Raw genomic sequence first — 21,793 nt, forward strand, 5'->3', positions numbered from 1 at the left:
AAAGAACATAAAATTCTAGTTTGAATGATTTTCCCTTAGCACTGTAAGGCTATTCCTCCACTGTCTTCTGGCACTTTAAAAATTCCATCTCTCTGTCACTACTTTGTAGATAAATGGTTTTATTTAGTTTCATGGCTTTAAGTATGTATTTTAATGACAACAAATTTATATCTCTAGCCTGTACCTTTACCCCACAGTCCCTACTACCTTAATCAAAAATGGGTGGAGTCAACATTTTTCATTTTCATTGACATGGTAAACGCCATTTTCCCCCTTCATATAGTCTCATTTATTGCCTCTTAACAAGAGAACGGCAATAAACATATACAATGTGTATATGCATCTGAAAATAAAAACCACTTTCTGCACCACTGCATTTTTGGAACACTGTTTTTAATAAAAACAGATAATGCTTCCACGCACAACGCTGTATAAATATACCTATTGCCTTATTCCTACTTTTTCAAATAACAAATATTGTTTGTTAAAAAGCAAAATCAGTTTATGGAAATCAATGATAGAAACAAAAAGGTCAGACTTTATTAGTACTAATAGATTTCAAAGTTTTCAAAGTGCAAGGTGATTAATGCTTTCAACTCATCATAAAAACACACAATAACAAGACTCTACTTGGGAATTAATAAAAAAATACATTTTTATAAGTAATGAAATCATTCTTTTTGTATTTTACCCAAACTCTCCTTTCAAGTGTATGCACAGAGATCATTTCTTTTCATACTTGATAGAAAAACTTACAGATGGAATCCCTGGTCAATGATATATTAGTCAAGAATCGGGCAAAACTTGGGTTAGTCTGTTTCTCTACTATCACTCAAATGTCGTTCTAATTAGATGTTACTTTAAAAAATGTGATTAAAAGTATATATGAAACGGAGAAGAACTGGGCTTAAGAAATAATACACTTTCAACAAGTTTCAAATGCATATCACATTTCCACTGCCTCACCTCCAATTCTTTGAGGTAGTTAACTGTTGTTTCTTGTCTCATTAAAATGACTAAGTCATGGGGATGCTTCAAGTTCATTGGTGAATCCACCTGTAAGCAAGCAAGCAATAAACAAAGCTCAGACTTCAACATTTGTTTGAATTCATAAAGTTTCCCTTAAAATGCTTTAAATTACTGTGCAACCACCATTACAACCAGAATTAAGTGCTCAGTAAAACTCAAGGTGTATTTCAAAAGTGATCGCACATAAATTTCAGCAAAGAGATTTACATGTTCAATAGCTGCCCCCTGAATCCGAACATTAAAGAGTAAGCTTTTGAGGTGAATAGTCTAACTTGGGTCAGTCACATAAGGAATATTCAAGAGGAGAGGTATTTGGCAACAAATAAAAAAGTAAATTCCTTAAAAAGATAATTTATACCTGTAATAATAAAAAAGGAATTGTCTTGACAGAACATTTCATATCTGAACAGGTTTGGAGTGATAAAAGGAAAATTCTAAAAGCACCTATTTTTGAAGGCTATTTGTAGAAGCCATAAATCAAAGTCAATATAAAATAATCTTGAGATTTATTATTTACAGCTCGTTTTCTCTGGATCATAAATAGGTAACTATGTTGTTGAAGATGTAGTAAAAATGAACCCTCATATACTAGTAGCAGGCTTATAAATTTGTTCTTGTTGTCTGGAGGGTCATTTGACAACATGTATCAAAATGTTAAAAGTGCATCCCTTCTGATCTGGCAATATTAACTCTAGGAAACTATTCTTAAACAGGCAAAAATAAACACAAGGATGCTTACTACAACACTTTAAACTGCAAAAAAATTAGACACAACCTAAGTCCATCAATAAGGAATAGGGAGGGGGGCTGGGGTGGCTCAGTTGGTTAAGTGTATGACTCCTATTCTCAGTTCAGAGTCACAATATCAGGGTCATGAGTTCAAGATCTGCATTGGGCTCTACACGGGGCATGGAACCTACTTAAAAACAAAAAAAAATAAGGGAATAGGGAAATCCACTGTCTAAAATGGGATACAGAAGACTAGACCTACTGTCATGGGAGGATATTCACAACTCATAATTTAACTAAAAGAATAATAAGCATACTATGATATTTTTGAGAAATTACATATATATACTTAAAGATGTATACATGTCTCTATATGTACAAAACTAAGTAGCTTTGCAGTGGCTCCTTTAGGGAAGTGGGATCAAGAAGAGAGGTACACTCATGTCTATATACTTGTGTTATTTTTAAACTTATATAATGAAGACATAATACATTTATAATAATTTAAAAAAACACATGTGCACACACACACACATGATGTTTGAATACCAGAAAAATCTGACAGTGGCCTTGGTACCCAAGGGATGAGCTAAAGTTCGTGCTACCCCATGATGCTAAATTGGAGCTGTCAAATTATATATCAGTCCTTCAGGAAGCTCAACTTTGAGGAAAAAGTATCTTTTTGTAACCTCTAAGAAACTGGTATCAACTCAACTAATCGAATTTAGAGGTAGCTTTAAAAAAAAAAAGATTTTATTTATTTGAGAGCAAGAGCACGTACAGGTGAGCGAGTTGGCGGGGGGGGGGGCGGGGGGGAGGGGCAGAGGGAGAGAGAGAATCTCCAGCAGATTCTGTGCTAATCACAGAGCCTGACCCAGGGCTCAATCTCAGAAGCCTGAGATCATGACCTGGCTAAACTGACTGAGCCACACAGGTGACCCTACAGCTAGCTTTTTAAGTGCAGAAGATAGGCTTGCATAGATGTTGGTGATACAAGAGTCTATTAAAAAAAAGATTTTAAAAAGTGGGAATAATAACAACATGAAATAAAGTTGAATGACTGCTTTGATAATATGCATTATATTGCACAATGTTAGGTGACTACAGATAAAATTCATCTGCCTTTGCTTATCCTACCATCTCAGAGACACCAGAGGAAAAAGAGATGCTAGTCCAGAGTAACTTCCATACTTCCATCGTAATGATCTGGACTACATAAATATTATTGTATCATTGTGATCATTATCATAGCCCATGGTCTTGCATTTAAGATGAGATCCCTTCATTGCTCCCCCTGGCCTTTCCACTATATTGGAATCTATACCAAAATTGGACTCTGAATTTAAAAGGCACTAAAAATACAATATATAGCAAGGCCTATAACACTTGACAACCTGAGCTGTAAATCTCGTCTATCAAAAAATCAAAGCTAGCAAAAGCCTACAAGCAAAATGCTATGTTTATCTCAATACAGAACAGAGAATTTCACTTGTCTTTTCATAGTACTTGAACATATGCCCAACAGTCAAATGCACGTAGGGAGGGAAAGCTACTATAATGAATTGAATCTGAACAAATTCAACTCCAAAGCCCACTGATCTTTTTTTTACAGTGTAATAAATTACAGCACACCACAGTATTTTTTTTCCATAATTTTTATAGAAGAAAATGTAAAAGCTACAGCCAGTGGTCAGGGTGCTAAAGAATTTTTCATAAGAAGGCCAAAGAAAGTCTGCTTACTTTGCTACTCTGTCCAGAACTTCAAGAGGTAGCTATTTAGTACATGACTCCATAAGGATTTTTAAATGAGGATTTTATAAAAAAATAACATAGGAGGTGGGGAAGGAATGTTGGAGTATGACATTCCAATTCCAAAATACCTAAGCAATCCATTTACCTGATATTTGGAGAATTGCAAGAGGAATGAAACAATGCGATAAATGAAGATTTACACTGAAGAAATACTGAAAGCACATTCTTAGTTTTAGATTAAAAGGATACTAGCTTTATAAAAAATAAAAAATTAAAAACAAACAAACAAACAAAAACAAACAAACAAACAAAAAAGGATACTAGCTAATCAGGGCTTTACCATATTTGAATAGCATGGGATTGAACAACATTTAGTTGTGAGAAAGTACTTTTTATTCCCTTAAAGCTTTATGTTCAACAAATATACAAGAGCTAGACGAGGTATAAAGATAAAATTATTAGCCGAAGGAACGAAGTGAGCTCACTGACAGCTGTGCTTCTCTTTTTGACATGGCAGCAAATAGCATGGATCTATGCCAGATAACGGTTGGTTGCAGATTTATAGCCTGACATATATATTTGAGGTAACCTCAAGTTCTTAAAATTTAAGACTTTATAATTATCTTTGGCAAATGCCAATTGACTTGAATTTCTCTCCTTTTGAATTCCTCCCCTCCTTAAGTTACAAAAGAGAGTAATGCCTGTAAAGACTACAACATCCATTCAATCAATAAAGGTTTATTAAGCCTCTACAAACCAGGCCCACTATGTCAATATTTGAAGCCTATGTACTCCAATTTTATATACAACGTGAAAGCCTTCAAAATCTTTAGCATTTAGAAGAGGCTGCTATCAGCCCAGGAACAAAAAGTGACAGGAATTAGAGAGGTAGGTTAAAAAGGACATGATGCATACATAAGACCTCAAAATACCTTAGGGCTTTTTCACAAGAGACAAGCACCCCTACAAACTTGTGTTACTTCACAGCATAATAAATGATGCTTGTAATGACCTGAATCATAAAATAAAAGGAATAATTTTCAATTTGTCCTACTTAAGATGGTGAAAAAATATAAAATATATTTTAAAGATTTTTATTTATTTATTTGATATAGAGAGAGACAGCAAGAGAGGGATCACAAGCAGGGGAAGAGGGAGAAACAGGCTTTCCAGTAGAGCAGGGAGCCCGATGTGGGGCTTGATCCTGGGACCACGACCTGAGCTGAAGGCAGACGCTTAACAGTGAGCCACCCAGGCGCCCCAAAAATATGAAATATATTTTAAAGCAAAGCTTATACTACAGGGAAAAACTGACCAAATATTTGGAAATTAGCTATATTATATGTATTGTATAGAATGATTCCTTCTCTAAGAGTTCTCAATTCAATTTCATTCTCCTTTGAATACATTATTTAAGTACATGTGTCCAATTATATATAACAGCGGTAAATATTTTACTCATATCAAGTTCGTTTTCATATATTTCAAAATTTGCTGCTGTCTCTATTGTTAATACCTACATTTCTCTTCTGGGGAGCCCTACTTCTGTGAATTCAGCAACTTCACATGGTAACAGAGGGAAATGTCACTGTATAAGGATAATTACTTCACTGCCAAATCAAATAAAGGGTGAACAATTTAAACTTAAAATAACCAGTCTATGTATTTAAACATTTTTGAGTTCTACAAGAGCATGAGTGAGTCTATCACTTTCCAATGGTCCTTTATGACAGGAAATTGACCATTTCCATTATAATATTAACTCCAGCTCTCATGTGCAACTTAATTCTTCACATATGCTAAATATTCTTACCTCTTACTTCTTGATGGTATTCAAATGAGTACGTGAGAGTAGCATTACTGTAGTCTTGTATCATGCTGTACACATTTTTAAAAAATTCCCCTTAATTAGAAACTAGAAATGAAATATTTTAAATCTTTTATTCAGAATTTTAGATTTATTGAGATAGTATGATGGAAAATATAAAATCTTCATTGCTTTGAAGATTCTACCTCTACCTTAAGTGATCCCACTTAGTGGGTATTTATAGTGTTTGCTCTCTAGTATCTGCAGTTCCCTTCTTGTGGCAAAAACACCTGCTTTGCTTGGCTGGAAGCATCCTTCCCCACATGGGAAGCCCAAATCAGTGGATTCCTTCCCCTTGGTCATGGTGATGATCTCTGAGAAAGGACATCACCCAAGTAGTCAGTTGGTACTAAAGAGACTGTAATCTAGAACTTTTGTTTGAGTTATGGGGACTAGTCATCTTGTAGTCACAGGCGCCTAAGAATGGGGTTAAAGAAACAGAAATGAAGAAAGAGAACAAACCTATCATGGTTATACTGTTTTAGTCCTGGATCAAACTGCAGTACTTAGAATTTGTTCAAAGATTCCAATAAAAATTTTCAATACAGAAGTCTTGCTGCTCTTTCTAAACATGTGCTGACTTTTCTTAGGCCCTCTGTCTAGGGTATCCTTTTACTCTTGTGGCTCTTTTCAGACTTCCTGTCCCTTTGCACATGCTAAGTCTCCTACTTGGAACATACTTCTATCCTTATGCTTTTGGTGAAGGCCAAATGACTGGTCTCAAATGACATTTCTTTTGTGAACCCATCCTTCTCTCGAGCTCCCATGGTACTCTTTACATGCTGCTTTTTTTTTTTTTTAAGATTTTATTTATTTATTTGATATATAGAGAGAGATCACAAGTAGGCAGAGAGAGGGGGGGAAGCAGGCTCCCCACCGAGCAGAGAGCCCAATGCAGGCTCTGATCCCAGGACCTTGAGATCATGACCTGAGCCGAAGGCAGGGGCTTAACCCACTGAGCCATCCAGACGTACCTACATGCTGCTCTAATAGTGTTTATTACGTTGTTTAATTATTATATGTCTGTCTCTCCAAAAAAAATTTTTTTTTAATTCCCCTTTCTACTTTCAGTACTTCATAGGCTTTCAGGTATATGTCAGACACCTAATACACTGTTCATTACTTGATGAAGTTATCTGATGCCCCTTCTGTTAGAGAATCCATCTCTGTCAGCATTATTATTCAGTGATGACTGACCATCTGTAAAGGAGGTAAAGTGGTTAGGCCTCCAGGAATCATGACAAAATAAGTCCCTGCCAGGCCTATGACTAGCTGTATGACCTAAAGCAAATCACCTTCCCTGCACGGGCTTCCATTTCCTCATCTATAAACTTGGGGGGACCCAGCACGATGACTTCCGAAGTTCCTTAGACTCTTCATATCTTACCCTCATAAAACACTTAACACTACCATAAACGCATCACATTTTTACAAGCCTCATGCACCACTGAAGTAATCCAGTGTTCAAATGAATGAAACGATCATTCTTCCAATTAGCCTGGATAAATTTGTACTCACTCTAGGTGGGGACTCTCCAAAGTTGCAGCTAAAAGCTTCTTTTCAAACTGTCAATTTGTCAAATTAAACTAAGGTTCCAATTAGCAGTGGCTATTTATTTCTGAGCAATTAGGCCGCTCATGGTATCATGGGCAAAATTAGTCTCCCAGTCCTTATGCCACTTAATTCTAACAAAATTCAATTAAAAAAAAAAAAAATCTCTTCTGATCATAGCTAAATATGTGTTACTGTAAAAACAAACACATTATGGATAATATAAAGAAGAAAATTAAAATTACTTAAAAGGTCACCTTTCAAGATACATGCTGTCAGGTAACTATGTTAGGATCACTTTTCAGGCTTGTGTGCCTGTGTCTGCATGCATGTGCGTGTGTGTGCACACACACATATGGCTATGTAGATGAATATTTTTATAAAAACTAGTTCATATTTACTATATTGTATCCTTCCCTTCTTCACTCTATCCTAAAGTTTATCAGATTTCTTCCTCAGGAATACAGATCTACATCATCCTATTTAGTTAATATTATATTAATTTATCCAGCTTCCTACTAATTAAAATTTGAGTTATTCTCCCTTTTTAACAATATTGAGATGAGTACTTATCAATTTTTTTGATTGCTGCCTAATTATTTTCTTCCTAAAAATAGAATTGCTAGGTTAAAAGGACTGCACTTTTAAATTTCTATTTTTTGCCAGCTTTTCTCCAGAATACCTGAATCAACTTAAATTTGCTAACAACAGTCATTGAGGTTCTACACACTCTGAAGAACACAGGGAAAGGGTGAATACATTTTAATCTCTTTGGTGGCCACACGTATTTCTTCTTTTGTGTACTTACAAAAAAAAAAAGCTTCCTCATTGCCTCACTTTAAATCCATCTGATAGTTTACATCACAATTTTACAACTGCTGTTTTCTAGATGGTGGGACTCTAGATGATTATCTTCTTGTTTCTGACTTTTTCTAAAACGAACACCTATTTCTTCCTTTTTTAACTGATATCTACGCATCTTGTTAAAATGAAATTTTAGAGTGCTATGCAACATGTATTTTAAAGAGAAAACAGCTGTAGTGACACATAAGCTTAGTTCTGAGGAACAGTCTTGTAGCTTTTCCTTTTACATTCATAGAGAAAAAGTTTCTCTTGCATACGTGGAGCCAACCAAAACACTTCAAAAAGTTAACATCTTTTGTATTTCCTTGTTCCTTACATTACTCTCCTCAGACTTTTATCCTTATTTCAAATCTAGTTCACTACCATTTTCAAATGACTGCCCGGAAGAACCCTCACCTTTATGACCCCTGTCAGGTGACTACAGGGGCAAGCAAGATGAGTTTAGAGGGATGGAATGAGGGAGACAAAAGTCTGTTGCCTGACTTGTCAGGCAATTTTTTTCTTCAGGATCCAAGTCTAACCATCACAGACCTGCAACCCTCCTCCAGGTTTAGAGAAGCACAAGCTCACAAACACAATACCAGTCTAGCCTCGCCTCTGGAGAGGGACTTACATGGGTTCCTGGCTATGATTTTCAAAACTTTAATACAGGAGCAGATATTTTACTAGGTATACTATCAGATCAATAAAACACTATCATTATGAACTGTCAGGATTGGGAAATATTTTTGTTAAAGATGACTTTTTTTTTCGCCATTACGTACTTGTACAATACGGAATTTTAATAAATAAAATTTAGAACACGCCTCAATTTTGCATCAGAAATCAGGTTATCGAAACTAATGTAAACTTTAAAGAAACAAAAATACTGAATCTTGACCAGCACATGAATTTTTACAGCCTTATATCTCTACTTTCTGAAGTTTTACCCTCAGATTTTACCTTCTCATTTTCACAGTTCTTGGAAGACAAAGTCATAAATGCTTAAGTGCACTTAAAACAGCCTAGGTATTTGAAGTATATTATATAGCTATAATCTAGGTTGGACCATGTACAGTGTTGCAGCCAATTTTTTAAACACTATTTATTTATTTAGAGGGAAGGAGGGAGAGAGAGAGAGCAAGCGAATGAGCACAAGTGGGAGAGAGAAGAGAGGGAATCTCAACCAGATTCCACACTGAGCATGGAGCCTAACATGAGGCTCAATCTCACCACCCTGAGATCATTACCTGAGCCAAAATCAAGGACACTAAACCAACTGACCCACCCAGGCGTCCCTGTTGCAGCCAATTTTATGAGAACATTCATATCACACAATCCCCATGTCCTAACAGAAAGCAAGTTAATAACCATTTCAACATGAACAACAAATGATCAATTTCTTTTAAAAAGTGCTATCAGGGGGCGCCTGGGTGGCTCATTGGATTGAGCCGCTGCCTTCGGCTCGGGTCATGGTCTCAGGGTCCTGGGAGCCTGCTTCCCGCTCTCTCTCTCTGCCTGCCTCTCTGTCTACTGTGATCTCTCTCTGTCAAATAAATAAATAAACAAACTCAGAAGGAGTCTTAAAAAAAAAAAAGTGCTATCAGTCTACGATTTGTGTCACCAGGAAACATACAAATAACAAAATGAAGCAAGTAGACAATTCACAACTTTACAAGGAAAGAAAATGAAATGCTGGATCAGGACTCGAGTCACAGAAACTTCTCATTTGTGTATTTATGATATTCTTGTAAATGTATACAGAAAAATGTCACTGCAGTTAGAGCTGTCACTGCAGTTATATTGAACTCAGAAGTGACTCTCATTTAAGCAGCCAAAGCTTATCAAACACAGAATAAGGGCCCACCAAAGAGGTCCCTGTCCTAATCCCAGAACCTGGGGCTAGTTAGGATGCATGGCAGAAGTTCAAGTAGCAGATAGAGTTAAGGTTGCTATTCAGATTACTTTAATTAAGACAGAGAGTATAACCTGATTATTCAGGTGGGCACAATGTAATCACCAGGGTCCTTGAAGGTGAAAGAGAGATGTGGATAAGGAAGAAAGGTCAAAGAAGGGGGCCAAGAGCCAAGGAATGTGGGTGGTTTCTGGAAACTAGAAAAGGTAAGGAAATGGACACTCCCCTAGAACCTCCTGAAAGACATGCAGCATACTGTCCCCTTGATTTTATTTTATATATTTTTGTTTGGTTTGGTTTGTTTTGTTTTTTAAAATATTTTATTTATTTGACAGAAGGAGATCACAAGTAGGCAGACAAGCGGGCAGAGAGAGAAGTGGAACAGGCTCCCCGCTGAGCAGAGACCCTCCCCCCCCCCCACGAGGGGCCTGATCCCAGGAGCCTGAGATCATGACCTGAGCCGAAAGCAGAGGCTCCAACCCACTGAGCCACCCAGATACCCCTGTCCCTTTGATTTTAGCCCAAAGAAACATGGGTTGGACTTCTAACCCACAGAACTGTAAGATGATAGATTTGTATTGTTTTAAGCCACTAACTCTGTGGTAATTTTTAATAGCAGCAAATAGAAAATTAATACAAGCACCCACTAAATTCTGGCTTAATGCCAATCTTAATATGATAAATAAAACATGTGTGAGCTTGCAAATTCTTAGATGGATACTATGGATTGAACTGTGTCTCCTCAAAATCATATGTTGAAGCTGTAACCTCCAATGTGACAGTAATTGGAGACTGGACCTTTTGAAGGTAATTTGGTTTAGATGAGGTCATGAGGTTAGGCCTTATGACAAGATTGGTGCCCTTATAAGAGGAGACATTAAAGCTAGCCTTCTCTTTCTCTCTGCCATATGAGAACACAGCAAGAATGCAGCTGGTCTGCAAGTCAGAAAGAGAAGTCTCACCAGAACCTGATCACTCTGGCACTCTGATCTTGGACTTCTGGACTCCAAAACTGTAAGAAAATAAACTTCTGTTGCTTAAGTCACTCAAACTAAGATTTCTTAATCAAATATTGGAAAAGGGACACTAAAATGAGTGCCAGAAATTGAACCTTAATTTTATCATTACCCAGGTGACGGCAAACTCAAAAGTCAGGAAATCACTTTGCTATTCATGCTAGAAATCATTGCTGTAAGACACTACTGAATAAAGGTCAACTTGATTACTCATCAAACAGTAGTATTAACATGGGGAGGTCAGCTTGACTAATTTCTTTTACTGCAATCCCAACAAGTGGGAAGTAAGTATTAATGACAAAGGTTCAATTTTTTATGAAGATAACCAAACCAAACTGAGGGTTCCTTTTGGTTCATACTTCCACAGATGGGCACACGCTGTTTCACTAGGGCAATGCATGGGATAAGGGGTCTTTCACTAGAATCAGATTACATAAACAAAGATCTGACATAGCCCAAACACTGTTGGGCATTTTCAAACACTCCTGATGCAGTCCTTTAAAAGGAGGATTTGGCGATATCTAAGAAAATTAAATATGCATTCCTCAAATCAGGAAATTCCATCTCAAAGGATTCATCTTACAAATACGCTCACAGAGGGACACAGAGACCTATGAATGAGCACGTTCACTCACGGCAATATTGTTTGATGGGAAAAGCCTGGAAACCATCTAAATGGCTATCATTAGGGAACTGGTTAAATAAATTACAGAACAGCCATACAACCAAATACTATGCATTTTTAAGGGTAAAGAGAGTAGCTTTTCATTTCTGATAGACGTTTACCTCTTATTAAGTAAATAAAAACTAGTCATGAGACAAAATGTTCCCAGTTGTGGTTTTTAAAAAATCTGTATGAGGGGCCGCCTGGATGGCTAAATTGGTTAAGCGATTGCCTTCGGCTCAGGTCATGATCATGGGGTTCTGGGACAGAGCCCTGCACTGGGTTCCCTGCTTGGCAAGGAGCCTGCTTCTCCCTCACCCTCTGCAGCTTCCACTGCTTGTGTACACACTCTCTCAAATAAGTAAAATCTTAAAAAAAAAAAAATTTTTTAATCTACATGAGGATTTGCAAATGCATGGGAACTTCTTTGGAAGAATACACAAATAATTATGTGATTACTTCCAGGAAGAAGGACTGTGAGGTGAGTGGTTATGAAACTTTCACTTTTCATTTTACATCATCAGTAGCTTGGAAAAAATGTTTTGAACTATGATCACATATTTTAGTTTTAAATTCAACTATAAAATTAAAAAATACATCAGTGTCTTATAGATAAAACGATAGAAATATTTTTCTTTATACTAGTTTTAGCAGTACAGAGAACAGAGCTTAGAATGGGATCTGAACTTAAGTTTACACATTGCCATTTCCTACCTCATGGCCTTGGGCAAGGAGTTTAACCAGACTTAGCCTAAATTTCTGTATTTAATAGAGAGGTCAATATCCACATCATACTGACTCTATAGGACAATGAGATATGAATATGAAAACACTTAGTAAAGTGTTCAGTGAAATAGACATAAAATTTTATTCCTATAAAAGTTACCTGTTCTCTTCCCCTAAGCGGCCTGAGGTGGCCTCTGATAATGGTTCGCTATTTACTTGACCCAGAAAACCCTACAAAATCATGCAAATCAAGAGGTTCAAATCTTCATGTTCACTTTTTTTTTTTTTAAGATTATTTATTTATTTGACCGAGAGAGGCACAGCAAGAGAGGGAACATAAGCAGGGGGATTGGAGAGAGAAGCGGGCTTCCCGCTGAGCGGCGAGCCCAACATGGGGCTCGATCCCAGAAGCCTGGGATAATGACCCGAGCCGAAGGCAGCTGCTTAACTGACTGAGCCACCCAGGAGCCCCCATGTTCACTTTTAAGAACACACATAAAACTGTCCAGGCCATCAAGGGTATGCATATCCGAAAAGCCACCAAGTATCTGTAAGAGGTCACTTCGCAGAAACAATGTGTGCCATTCTATGCTACAATAGTGGAGATGGTAGGTGTGCCCAGGCCAAACACTGGGGCTGCACACAGGGTCAGTGGCTCAAGAAGAGTGCTGAATTGTTACTGCACATGCTTAAAAATGCAGAGAGCAATGCTAAACCTCAGGGTTTAGATGTAGATCCTCTGGTCACTGAGAAAATCCAAGTGAACAAAGGCCCCAAGATGCAGCGTAGAACTAGTACAGGGCTCATGGTTGAATTAACCCACACATGAGCTCTCTCCGCCACACCGAGATGATCCTCACTGCAAAAGAGCAAATTGTTCCTAAGACAGAAGAGGAGGTGGCACAGAAGAAAAAAATATCCCAGAAGAAACTGAAGAAATAAAAACTTATAGCCTGGGAGGAAATTCTGCATAGAAAAAATGCAAATAAAAATAAAAACAGGAAAAAAGTTTACTTTACCCTAAATTAGGGCAGCTTCCATGTGTGACTGTATAAAATGCAAACTCTGTGAAGGCAGGGACTGTATCTCCCTCACAGCTGTATTCCACCCACCCAACACAGAAAGCATTCCAGTATGTGTTTAATGAGCTAGCTAAGCCTGCCAAATATAACCACGCGCAAGAAGCTCTCAGCAAATGCTTCCCCAAATAAAAACGCTCCTGCCTCCATTGGACCACGTTTGGCAAGTATCATTCTCTTGAGTTTTACTAAAGATGACTACCCATCTCAACTCCCTACCAAGCAATTAGACTCAAGGTAGAAAGGGCTGCTGGGTGGAGGGGGAGGATGTGTGTGTGTATGTGCACGCGCGTGTATGGGGGGGGAGCACATGCGCGCGTGTATGGGGGGGCGCGTGCACTCTCTCTTGCTGGTCCCCTGATTTTAACGTAAAAGTGCCTCACTTGGTAAGTGAAGATTAAGTAAGATGTTAGTAAAAAATCCATAAATGAGTTCTTTTCAAAAGTCATACTCATTAAGTAGTTAAATAAATATGGAAAGCATAATCTAATCTGACCAGTGTAAATTTCTCATAGTAGGTATTGAAAACAAATATGTACTTTAGCTTATGTAAAACTGTCATGACAGTACAGATTTATTAAAAATTTATTTATTAAAAAATGTTTCTATGTACATGTTTATATTAATGCTAAATGACTTACCTATAAAGTATTCGACAGTTTATTTATATAATATTCAATAATTTAAATAGTGCCACAATCTCCAAGTTCTTTGAGCATATCATCAAAGGTATGTATCTGGGAGCACATCAGTATGTAAGATTCACCATGAAAAGAGGAATTCAGCAGAAGAGAATGAAAAGTCATGTCCAGGGATACTGAAGAAAGCTAGGAGTGTATATCTCAGAAGCCATGGAAGAAAATAGTTCAATAAGGTCTGAGGACAAGGGCTGGTTGGGGAGCTAAGAGGTTAAGAGAGAGAACTGAGAGAGCAGAGCACGGAATCTGGCAATAAGGCCAGCCCTGGGATGTCTTGACAAGAGTCGCACGGAGGATCTACGGATGAAGGACTGACTGGAGTGGCTTTAAAGAGATTATACAAAGAGAGGGCAGAGAGCCCATGAGCACAAACAACTCTCGTGAGGTGCCTGGCCATCAAGAGTCACCCAACAGAGGAGTTCCCCTTGCTTTGGCCACCATGGAGTCTAACTGAGATGAAGGTTAAGGGTTCACCCCGCTCTCCACACTCTGGAGTGCAAAGCTGTTCTAATTTTTGACCTGACCTGCTGGCAAGCCCTCTTAATTTCTCACTGTCAGAGCGCCTTCTGTTCATTTCCACCAATGCTGCTTCTGAACTTGCAACAACTGCGGAACCCCACAGCTGATCCTAATCCCCCCTCAACAATGCAGCTGCCATTTCTCGTCTGCCTTTTCTGATGGGGTTTTTTCCTTCTTGGGTTTTTTTTTCCCCCCTTATCTCTTGTCTCCTCTCCATATGTTTCAATGCCGGAGCAATAAAGCAGACCTTATAGATATATCATCAGTGACAAAAGATGACTTCCTTTGCATGCACAATCTGACCACATTAGCTAGTCCAAGAGCTATCCCTGAAAGTATGGCTCTTTTCACATGCATACTGCACCTTTTATGAAGGCCTAATGGCTGACTTACGAGGAGTTACTTGAAGCTTTAAAGGTCTTCCAGGAGTCTGAGGCCTCCTGTAGGCTAGCCTCCAGGATGACTATCACATTAGCGAGTACTGTACCGCTTCATTCACATAATGGTAAATCCCTGAACGGCAGGAAGTTGTTCCCACATTTCTCTGTATCATCCATTCAACAGATAACTACTGCAGCCTAAGGTATTAAGCATGAAAGATGCAGGAGGTGCAGAGAAGATGGATACGGCCTCTCCCTTCATGGAGCATGTAGTAGTCTAGTAGGGCATTTACATAAGTACATACAAACAATATGGCATGGTAAATGTCTTTTTTAAGGGAATACAGGATACCATGAAAGTGCATAGAAAAAACAGCTTATTCAAACTTGGGCATTAGAAGCGTCTCTGAAAGTGATGTTTAAGTTGTGAAGAGTAATAAGTTAGTCAGGTTGGGACATTTCGGGGGAAGAACATGTGCAAAGGCCCAGAGGCAAGTGAGAACATAGCATATCTGGGGACACGGACTATGGTGACACTAACTAGCTATGTTAAATATAGGTAAGGTGTATATGTGTGTATTCTGAGGTGAGAGTGGGCCCTCAAGAATGAGCAAAGATAAAGCTAAAGAGAAGGAAGAGCCAGATCACAAGAACTGTTAAAGGACCATATCCTGAGATATGCACCGAACTAACTGTTCAAGGTAGTTTTCCTTGGGGAGTAAGAATGGGGAGAGTTGGGAGGACTTTGCTTTATTACTTTAAGTCCTCCCATAACATTAAGCACTTGTTTTTACAGTGCTGCACACTGCTTCTGTAATTCAAATTTGTAAAAGTAGTCTAACTGCACTGAGGAGAACAGATTGGAAGCAAGACAAGAACTGGGCAGGGAGAGCAATTAGGAAGCTGTGGCAAGAATCAGGTGGCCTGAATTAGAGTGACGGTGTGGCAATGGCAAGAAGATGTAATTAGAAAGTAAAATGGAAAGATCTTGGTAAGGAATAAGGGAAACAACTAGATTTCTGACTTGGGCAAATGGGCGGATGGGGAATGGTGGGCTCTTCCATTCAATTTGGGAAAACAGGGCATGACACGATATAGGTAGGGTAAAAACCAGTTTAGAGTTGGTCATATTAAGGTTTAAGTATCTAGAGGGCATTCACATGGAATTAAAAGTTTACAGAAGTCCTGAATCTATAACCCTGGAGAAAAAAATGTGAGTTATAGAAATGTGATTATTCTCTGCCTATACATGGTAATTTAATTCTGAGAAAAGATGAGATTGCCCAGGTATGTAAACAGTAAAAGCAGAAGGCTGGAAGAGAAGCTGGAGACAGAGCAGTATATAAAACTGAATTTCTCAGAATCATCTGTGACCCATCTGTATCATAATCTCCCGAGGGGTTTGATAAAAATGTAGAATTTGGCTTTACCAACAACCTACTGAATCAGACACTCTAGTGGCCTGGGAATCTGTATTTTAAGCAAGCACCCCAGATTATTTTTGTGCATCTAGAAGATGAATGGAGGAAGAAGAGCCAGGGAAAAGAAAAAAAAGGGTGGGGGGGGGAGGTTAAGAAGGACTTGTGCTCTGCTCACCCTCATGGAAAAATGAGAATTTCATGTCATAGTAGCCACTGGAAAAGTGCGTATTCATCAAAGCACAGTGGGCTGGTGAAAAATAAGCAGTCAATAAATATTTGTTCAATAAATAACTGGAAAAAGTATTTAATGTTATAATTTACCTCTGTATACTTACAAGCTCCTATTAACTACTGTAAGTATAAACAAACTTAACACCTGGGTGATTTATGAGAAAAAACACAATAGTGAGAAGTCTGAAAAGAATGGATCGAATGATAATCGTTTTGATGCCAATGTCCATGACAAATTACATAGGTTTAGCAACTTAGTGATTAAATCACCGTGACCTCTCAGGACCAAGTAAATCCCTCAAGTGTATAAACATAGAAACAACACTTTATGACAAAAAGAAGCTCAGTTTGGTTTTTTTTTTAATAAACTTAAAAAAAAAAAAAGATTTTATTTATTTATTTATTTATTTGACAGAGATCACAAGTAGGCAGAGAGGCAGGCAGAGAGAGAAGAAGGGAAGCAGGCTCCCCGTTGAGCAGAGAGCCCGATGTGGGGCTCGATCCCAGGTCCTTGGGATCATGACCCAAGCTGAAGGCAGAGGCTTTAACCCACTGAGCCACCCACGGGTCCCAAGAAGCTCAGTTTTGAAAAGCACTGAGAGAAAGCTGTCAGCATCACAGTGTCATCTGGATGCCCTCTCCCAGATGAAGCAGTTACTTAATATCAGACCCAAATTAAACCACTCCTCCACTTATAAACTATTAAAAACCAAGAGATAACAATTTAGCCTGTGTGTCCAACTAAATCTGATAGCTCTTGCTCAAATCATGGTTGCTGAACTAACCGCCTATCAAACACTTTTATGCCAAGGCTGCTAGGCTCCAGAGCATCGGTTTTGTTAGAAACCTCATTTGTTCTAAGCAGTTAAAAGGATCTGTACTCTCAACACATTTGCTTGAGAGAAGGCAAAATGATTAAATAACCCCAAATTAATTCACACTTATTTCTGACCCTCCCCGACCCACTCCCAACTTAAAAGTCATCACAAAATATTCTGCAGAGGTAAAGCGAACTGGACAAGAGAAGACTTTTACTTCACTATTTCCATTTTCTCTTTTCCTTTTCTTTCTCTTCTTTCATTGGTAGGTACTACGAAAGAGGGGGAAAGCATTTCAATCTGAGTACCAGGTGCTTGCCTGCATGCTACCGCAGGGTTTTACTTACTGCTATCACTAACTGCCACTCACTATTTGTGTGACTTTGGGCGACTTGCTCGCCTTTGAGTTGTACTATACATACCCTTTAAGAATTGTTTCCAAATCTAAAATTCTATGGTTCTAAGATTAGAGAAGAGGGAAACAACAGTCAAGAAAATAAATATTATGTTATGACAGAGTTGATAACAATTATACTCTTTATTTACTTCAAGTTTTAGACCTCCACTTAGGAAGAGACAGACTATCCTGAGGAAATGAACCCAGGACGAGAAGTACTACTTTTGAATTCAAGAAGTCCAAGACAAACTGATAACATTTCAGGAATTCATCTGTTAGCTGCTAATTTAGAACACGGAACATTTTTTCCACAGAAATGAAGTGATACATAATGGTTAGCCTCTTAGGCTAATTCACAAAAGTTTATTCAACTTTCCACTCAAGTGACTCTCTGGACTGTTTAGGTAAAAACGGAAAATAAATGTTGCCATACTGGTACTGAAGAAAAAAAGAGAAAAAGGAAACGAAAGAAACCACAAAATTGATCTTAAAGCCTGTTCTTCACAATGAAGCCAACCACCTAATCCATTGACCTGATCACACAAAGATCCTCCTAGTATCCAGATTATAATGGCTCACTACTTAGGTCCATGGACCCCAAGGATCATTGCTTTATTTAAGGCACAGGGGGCATGAGGCGATCAGAGGTATGCCAAAGCCCAAAGCTGGGAGAAAAGCATAAAGCTGAAGAGGAGCACCTTTTCTTAGTTGGGACAGGAACTTAGAGACCAGAGCATTCTCTTCACATCCCAGCTCCAGGATTCCCTGGCCAATGCTCTGGGGAGTTCAGTGGCAGCTCAGTAAAGATGGAACCTAAAAACATGCTTTCCGGCTCAGGAAGGGACTGTGGAAAGGAACAATTCCCTGAGCTGCCATGGCCAGTGCTCACTGCTTGCTACTGGCAGAAGCAACCACAGCTCTGACAGTGAGGAGGCTGCCTGGAGGAATGGCCGCTTCCTGCTCTGACTGAAGCCCCATTTCAACCCCCTCAAAGATCTAGGTCTTCTGACACATTTCCATGGTCACAAGCCTGCAGTTCGTAACTTGTGGGTACCTATCTTTATCATTCGCTAAGGCCTGAAATAGAAAAACCAAGCATAAAGCCAAACCAGTTCTTCTCGTGGGAAGAACTGCTTAATGTACTTAAAACTTTGTAGTGATGTTAACTATCCCTGTGTAAGTCTGTATTTGGGGCAATTCAGATTTTTAATTCATAAGCACTTCTCCAAGTTCACTATGGAAAACAATTATCTATTATATCTAATTTAGACAGGTTTAAATATCAGGCAAAGGTATTTGCCACTCTGATATTCTAAGATTGCCATTTCAGTTTGCCGTTAGCCCTCTCCCTGATATCAGAGCACTTTAAAACTAAAATCAACCTTCTGTTCTCATTCAGATATTATTAACAAGTAGCAAGGCATACGGTATGTCGGTTATCATTTATATATATACAATATACTATATATATCTCCTATATATATATATATATATACACACACACAGCTTTTAATTAATTGATTCTGCACATCTGAATAGATCTGCAGTTTACCCAAATTCATATACTAAAGGGATTTTTCAATTCTTTAATAGACATATATAAATGTGATAATCACAATCAAAATTGAGGTTTGGATCCTGCCTGAATAATTTGAACTCCTGCCTGAGTTCAAAATATTGCTGGGAAGGGCAGCGTGGGTAATGTATGCACAACTATCACAGTGGCACTCAGAAGCTGATCATGTATTCAACTCTTTATAAATCTTGCTTTTCCCTCAGATTAAATCCAACTTTCCTTCCTGGCCTCTTCTTGTTTTATTTTTTTGTTTTATTTATTTGAGGGAGAGAGAGTGAGCACACAGGCATGGGGGAGGTGGGTGGGGTGGGCAGAGGGAGAGGAACAAGTGACTTCATGCTAAGCTCAGAGATCATGACCTGAGCCAAAAACAAGAGTGGCCTGCTTAACCAACTAAGCCATCCAGGCACCCCCCAGATTCTTGTTCCGTCGTAGACACCAATTTTATTTCTTCTCATATAAAATTCTGTGGTTCTCTGAACTTAACATTGTAAATGCTACATAGCAAAGTACTAGAAAATTCACTGAAAAATTTAACCGTTAAAAGCTTGTAGTAAAGAAATCTTTCTTTCCTAACTTTAAGCCTAAATACTTACTGCAGGGGTGACTTGGCAGACTTCCAAAAGATTTTTCAGATTTCTCCCTTTTTGAGGCAAGTTACCAGTAACCCCTACCTTTCCCCCGCTAAAACATAAGTATCCAGTGTGGAGGGGGGGGAGGGAAAGAATTTGTTTTTGGCTTGGTTTTGTTTTTCAAACAAATCAGGTTCTGCTTTCCCATTGCAATGTTCAGCAAATAATACAATTCCACCAGCTTTCACTTTTTAGATGGGCTACTTCCTCGGCTGAGTGGCAGGACACCAAAATGGGAAGGAGAAGTCAATGTCATAGTGTATAAATAGCTGTGGCCAAAAACAATATTACAGAAGAGCCAATAGGAGAAGGGCTCCCCAAATTGCAGCAAGAGTGACTTAATTCCACGTATCCCTTCATGAGGGCCTCAGGGAAAACTATCATCAGGAAACAAAAGAAAGGGGGTGGGGGAAGCAGCCAGGACTCACAGAAGATTTCTAACCTTTTGTTAAGGAAAGAAGCAGCAGGGTTTTCTAGGGTTTCTGAAACGCGCATCTATCTTTTAAACATCAAAGGGTATGGCCACGAAGAGGAAATTTCTTCTAAAGTAAGGTAGGTAGAAAATGCCATCCGATAAGCCAATCTCTTTTCTCACACACAGTGAAAACCACTCACCAACACCAAGCCGATTTTTAAACTGTTTAACTCACTCATTATACTTGAGTTTGTAAAAATTCGCCATCAGGTGAACTTCCCTTTATACAAAAGTAAACCTTGCATTATGTTCCTATCATCATTCATTACACACAACCCAAAGGTCCATAGTTTCACACAATAATGATTCATACATTTGAGATCAGTGAGCTGAACTGCATGGGGCACACAATTCACTACCTACGTGTTTGCTGGACTTTTCAGGATTGCTCCCAAGGGTTGGAAGTCATTAAGTTTACCAACAGCAGAGCACACACACGTACTGCTTCGGGATCAGCAGCATTCACAAAATGTAGGCAATCCTAAAGTTATGTAAGGAAAGCACTCTCTCCTCCGAGCCATTAGTTCGGGCATACAAGAATCCAGGAAATCGCGTATCCTCCTTGCGGGGCCGGGTCACAGGAACTAGGTAAAGAAACAATGCAAAGTACCCTGGGAAACGAGGGCAGTTACAGCTAGAAGATGCAGGCAACGCCACCAGAGGCATCTTCAAGCATTCCTTAAGAAGGAAAGTGTGTGTTGCCTCTGAAGAGCCCCTGTTGACCTGGGTAACGGTACAAGCTGAAATCACCAAACCCCGATACGAATTCCAGCACACAGAAGAGGAGACTGGGCAAGAAGCATTAGATGACCCACTGCCTAGGGGTGCCGAAGCTGTCACCGCCGTGGGACTCGCGCACACCACGGCATTGCCACCTGCTTTCTACTTCTTCGGGGAGGGCTGGTGACGCGTGGTGGGCCCGAGAGGAACGGAGGCAAGGATAATGAATCTGCGGTTTCTAAAGCCCAAGCACAACAAAATGTCCCCAGAGCCCGACCCCCGCCCCCACGGCCGGGCGACACTTCCCACGCGGCACGCTGTCTCAGGGGTGGAAGGCTGAGAACTTGCTGGAGGCTGAGGCGAGGGCCAGAGGACAAATGGGGAGGGAGCGACGCCAGCTCTGAGTACTGGGGTCGCTCCGGCCGCAGCGCCGGGACCGTGGGAAGGTAGCCTGGGGGCGGGACCGCGCGGCGCCAAACAGCCAGGGGCCGGACCTGGGAATCCCCCGGGGTGAGGGCGGGCGCGGGCGGAGAGGGACGCCCTGGCCGCTACCTGCTGCTGGATCTTCCCGTCCTCCGTGACGACCCAGTGCGTGGTGGCGAAGGCCCCTCGAGCCGCCACACTCAGCAAGGCGGAAAGGCTAAGGAGCCAGCCTGGGCCGGAGCAAGGCGGCAGCTCGCACCGGCCGCGGACCCCTACTGCCGCCGCCATCTTGCCCCCCCGGCCCTACTGCTCACACCGGAAGCGGAAGCCGG

At 39.6% G+C, this 21,793-nt stretch overlaps 1 protein-coding gene and 1 pseudogene across 2 annotated transcripts in view; one reads left to right on the forward strand and one right to left on the reverse strand.

Annotated features, from left to right (window-relative positions):
- TTC17 (tetratricopeptide repeat domain 17) overlaps positions 1-21,749 on the reverse strand; it is a 117,755-nt gene extending 96,006 nt beyond the window's left edge. For both annotated transcript variants that reach the window (XM_004763212.3, XM_004763211.3), the window contains exons 1-2: positions 21,591-21,749; positions 967-1,056 (exon numbers count right to left, since the gene is read on the reverse strand). In XM_004763212.3, the coding sequence (XP_004763269.1) occupies positions 967-1,056; positions 21,591-21,749 (249 nt within the window). The remainder of the gene's footprint in view (positions 1-966; positions 1,057-21,590) is intronic.
- On the forward strand, positions 12,528-13,121 carry LOC106006887 (annotated as a pseudogene).
- Positions 21,750-21,793: the final 44 nt, after the last annotated feature.

The sequence above is a fragment of the Mustela putorius genome, unplaced genomic scaffold, assembly GCF_011764305.1.
Source record: "Mustela putorius furo isolate JIRA1106 unplaced genomic scaffold, ASM1176430v1.1 tig00003859_pilon_pilon_pilon, whole genome shotgun sequence".
Classification (NCBI taxonomy): Eukaryota; Metazoa; Chordata; class Mammalia; order Carnivora; family Mustelidae; genus Mustela; species Mustela putorius.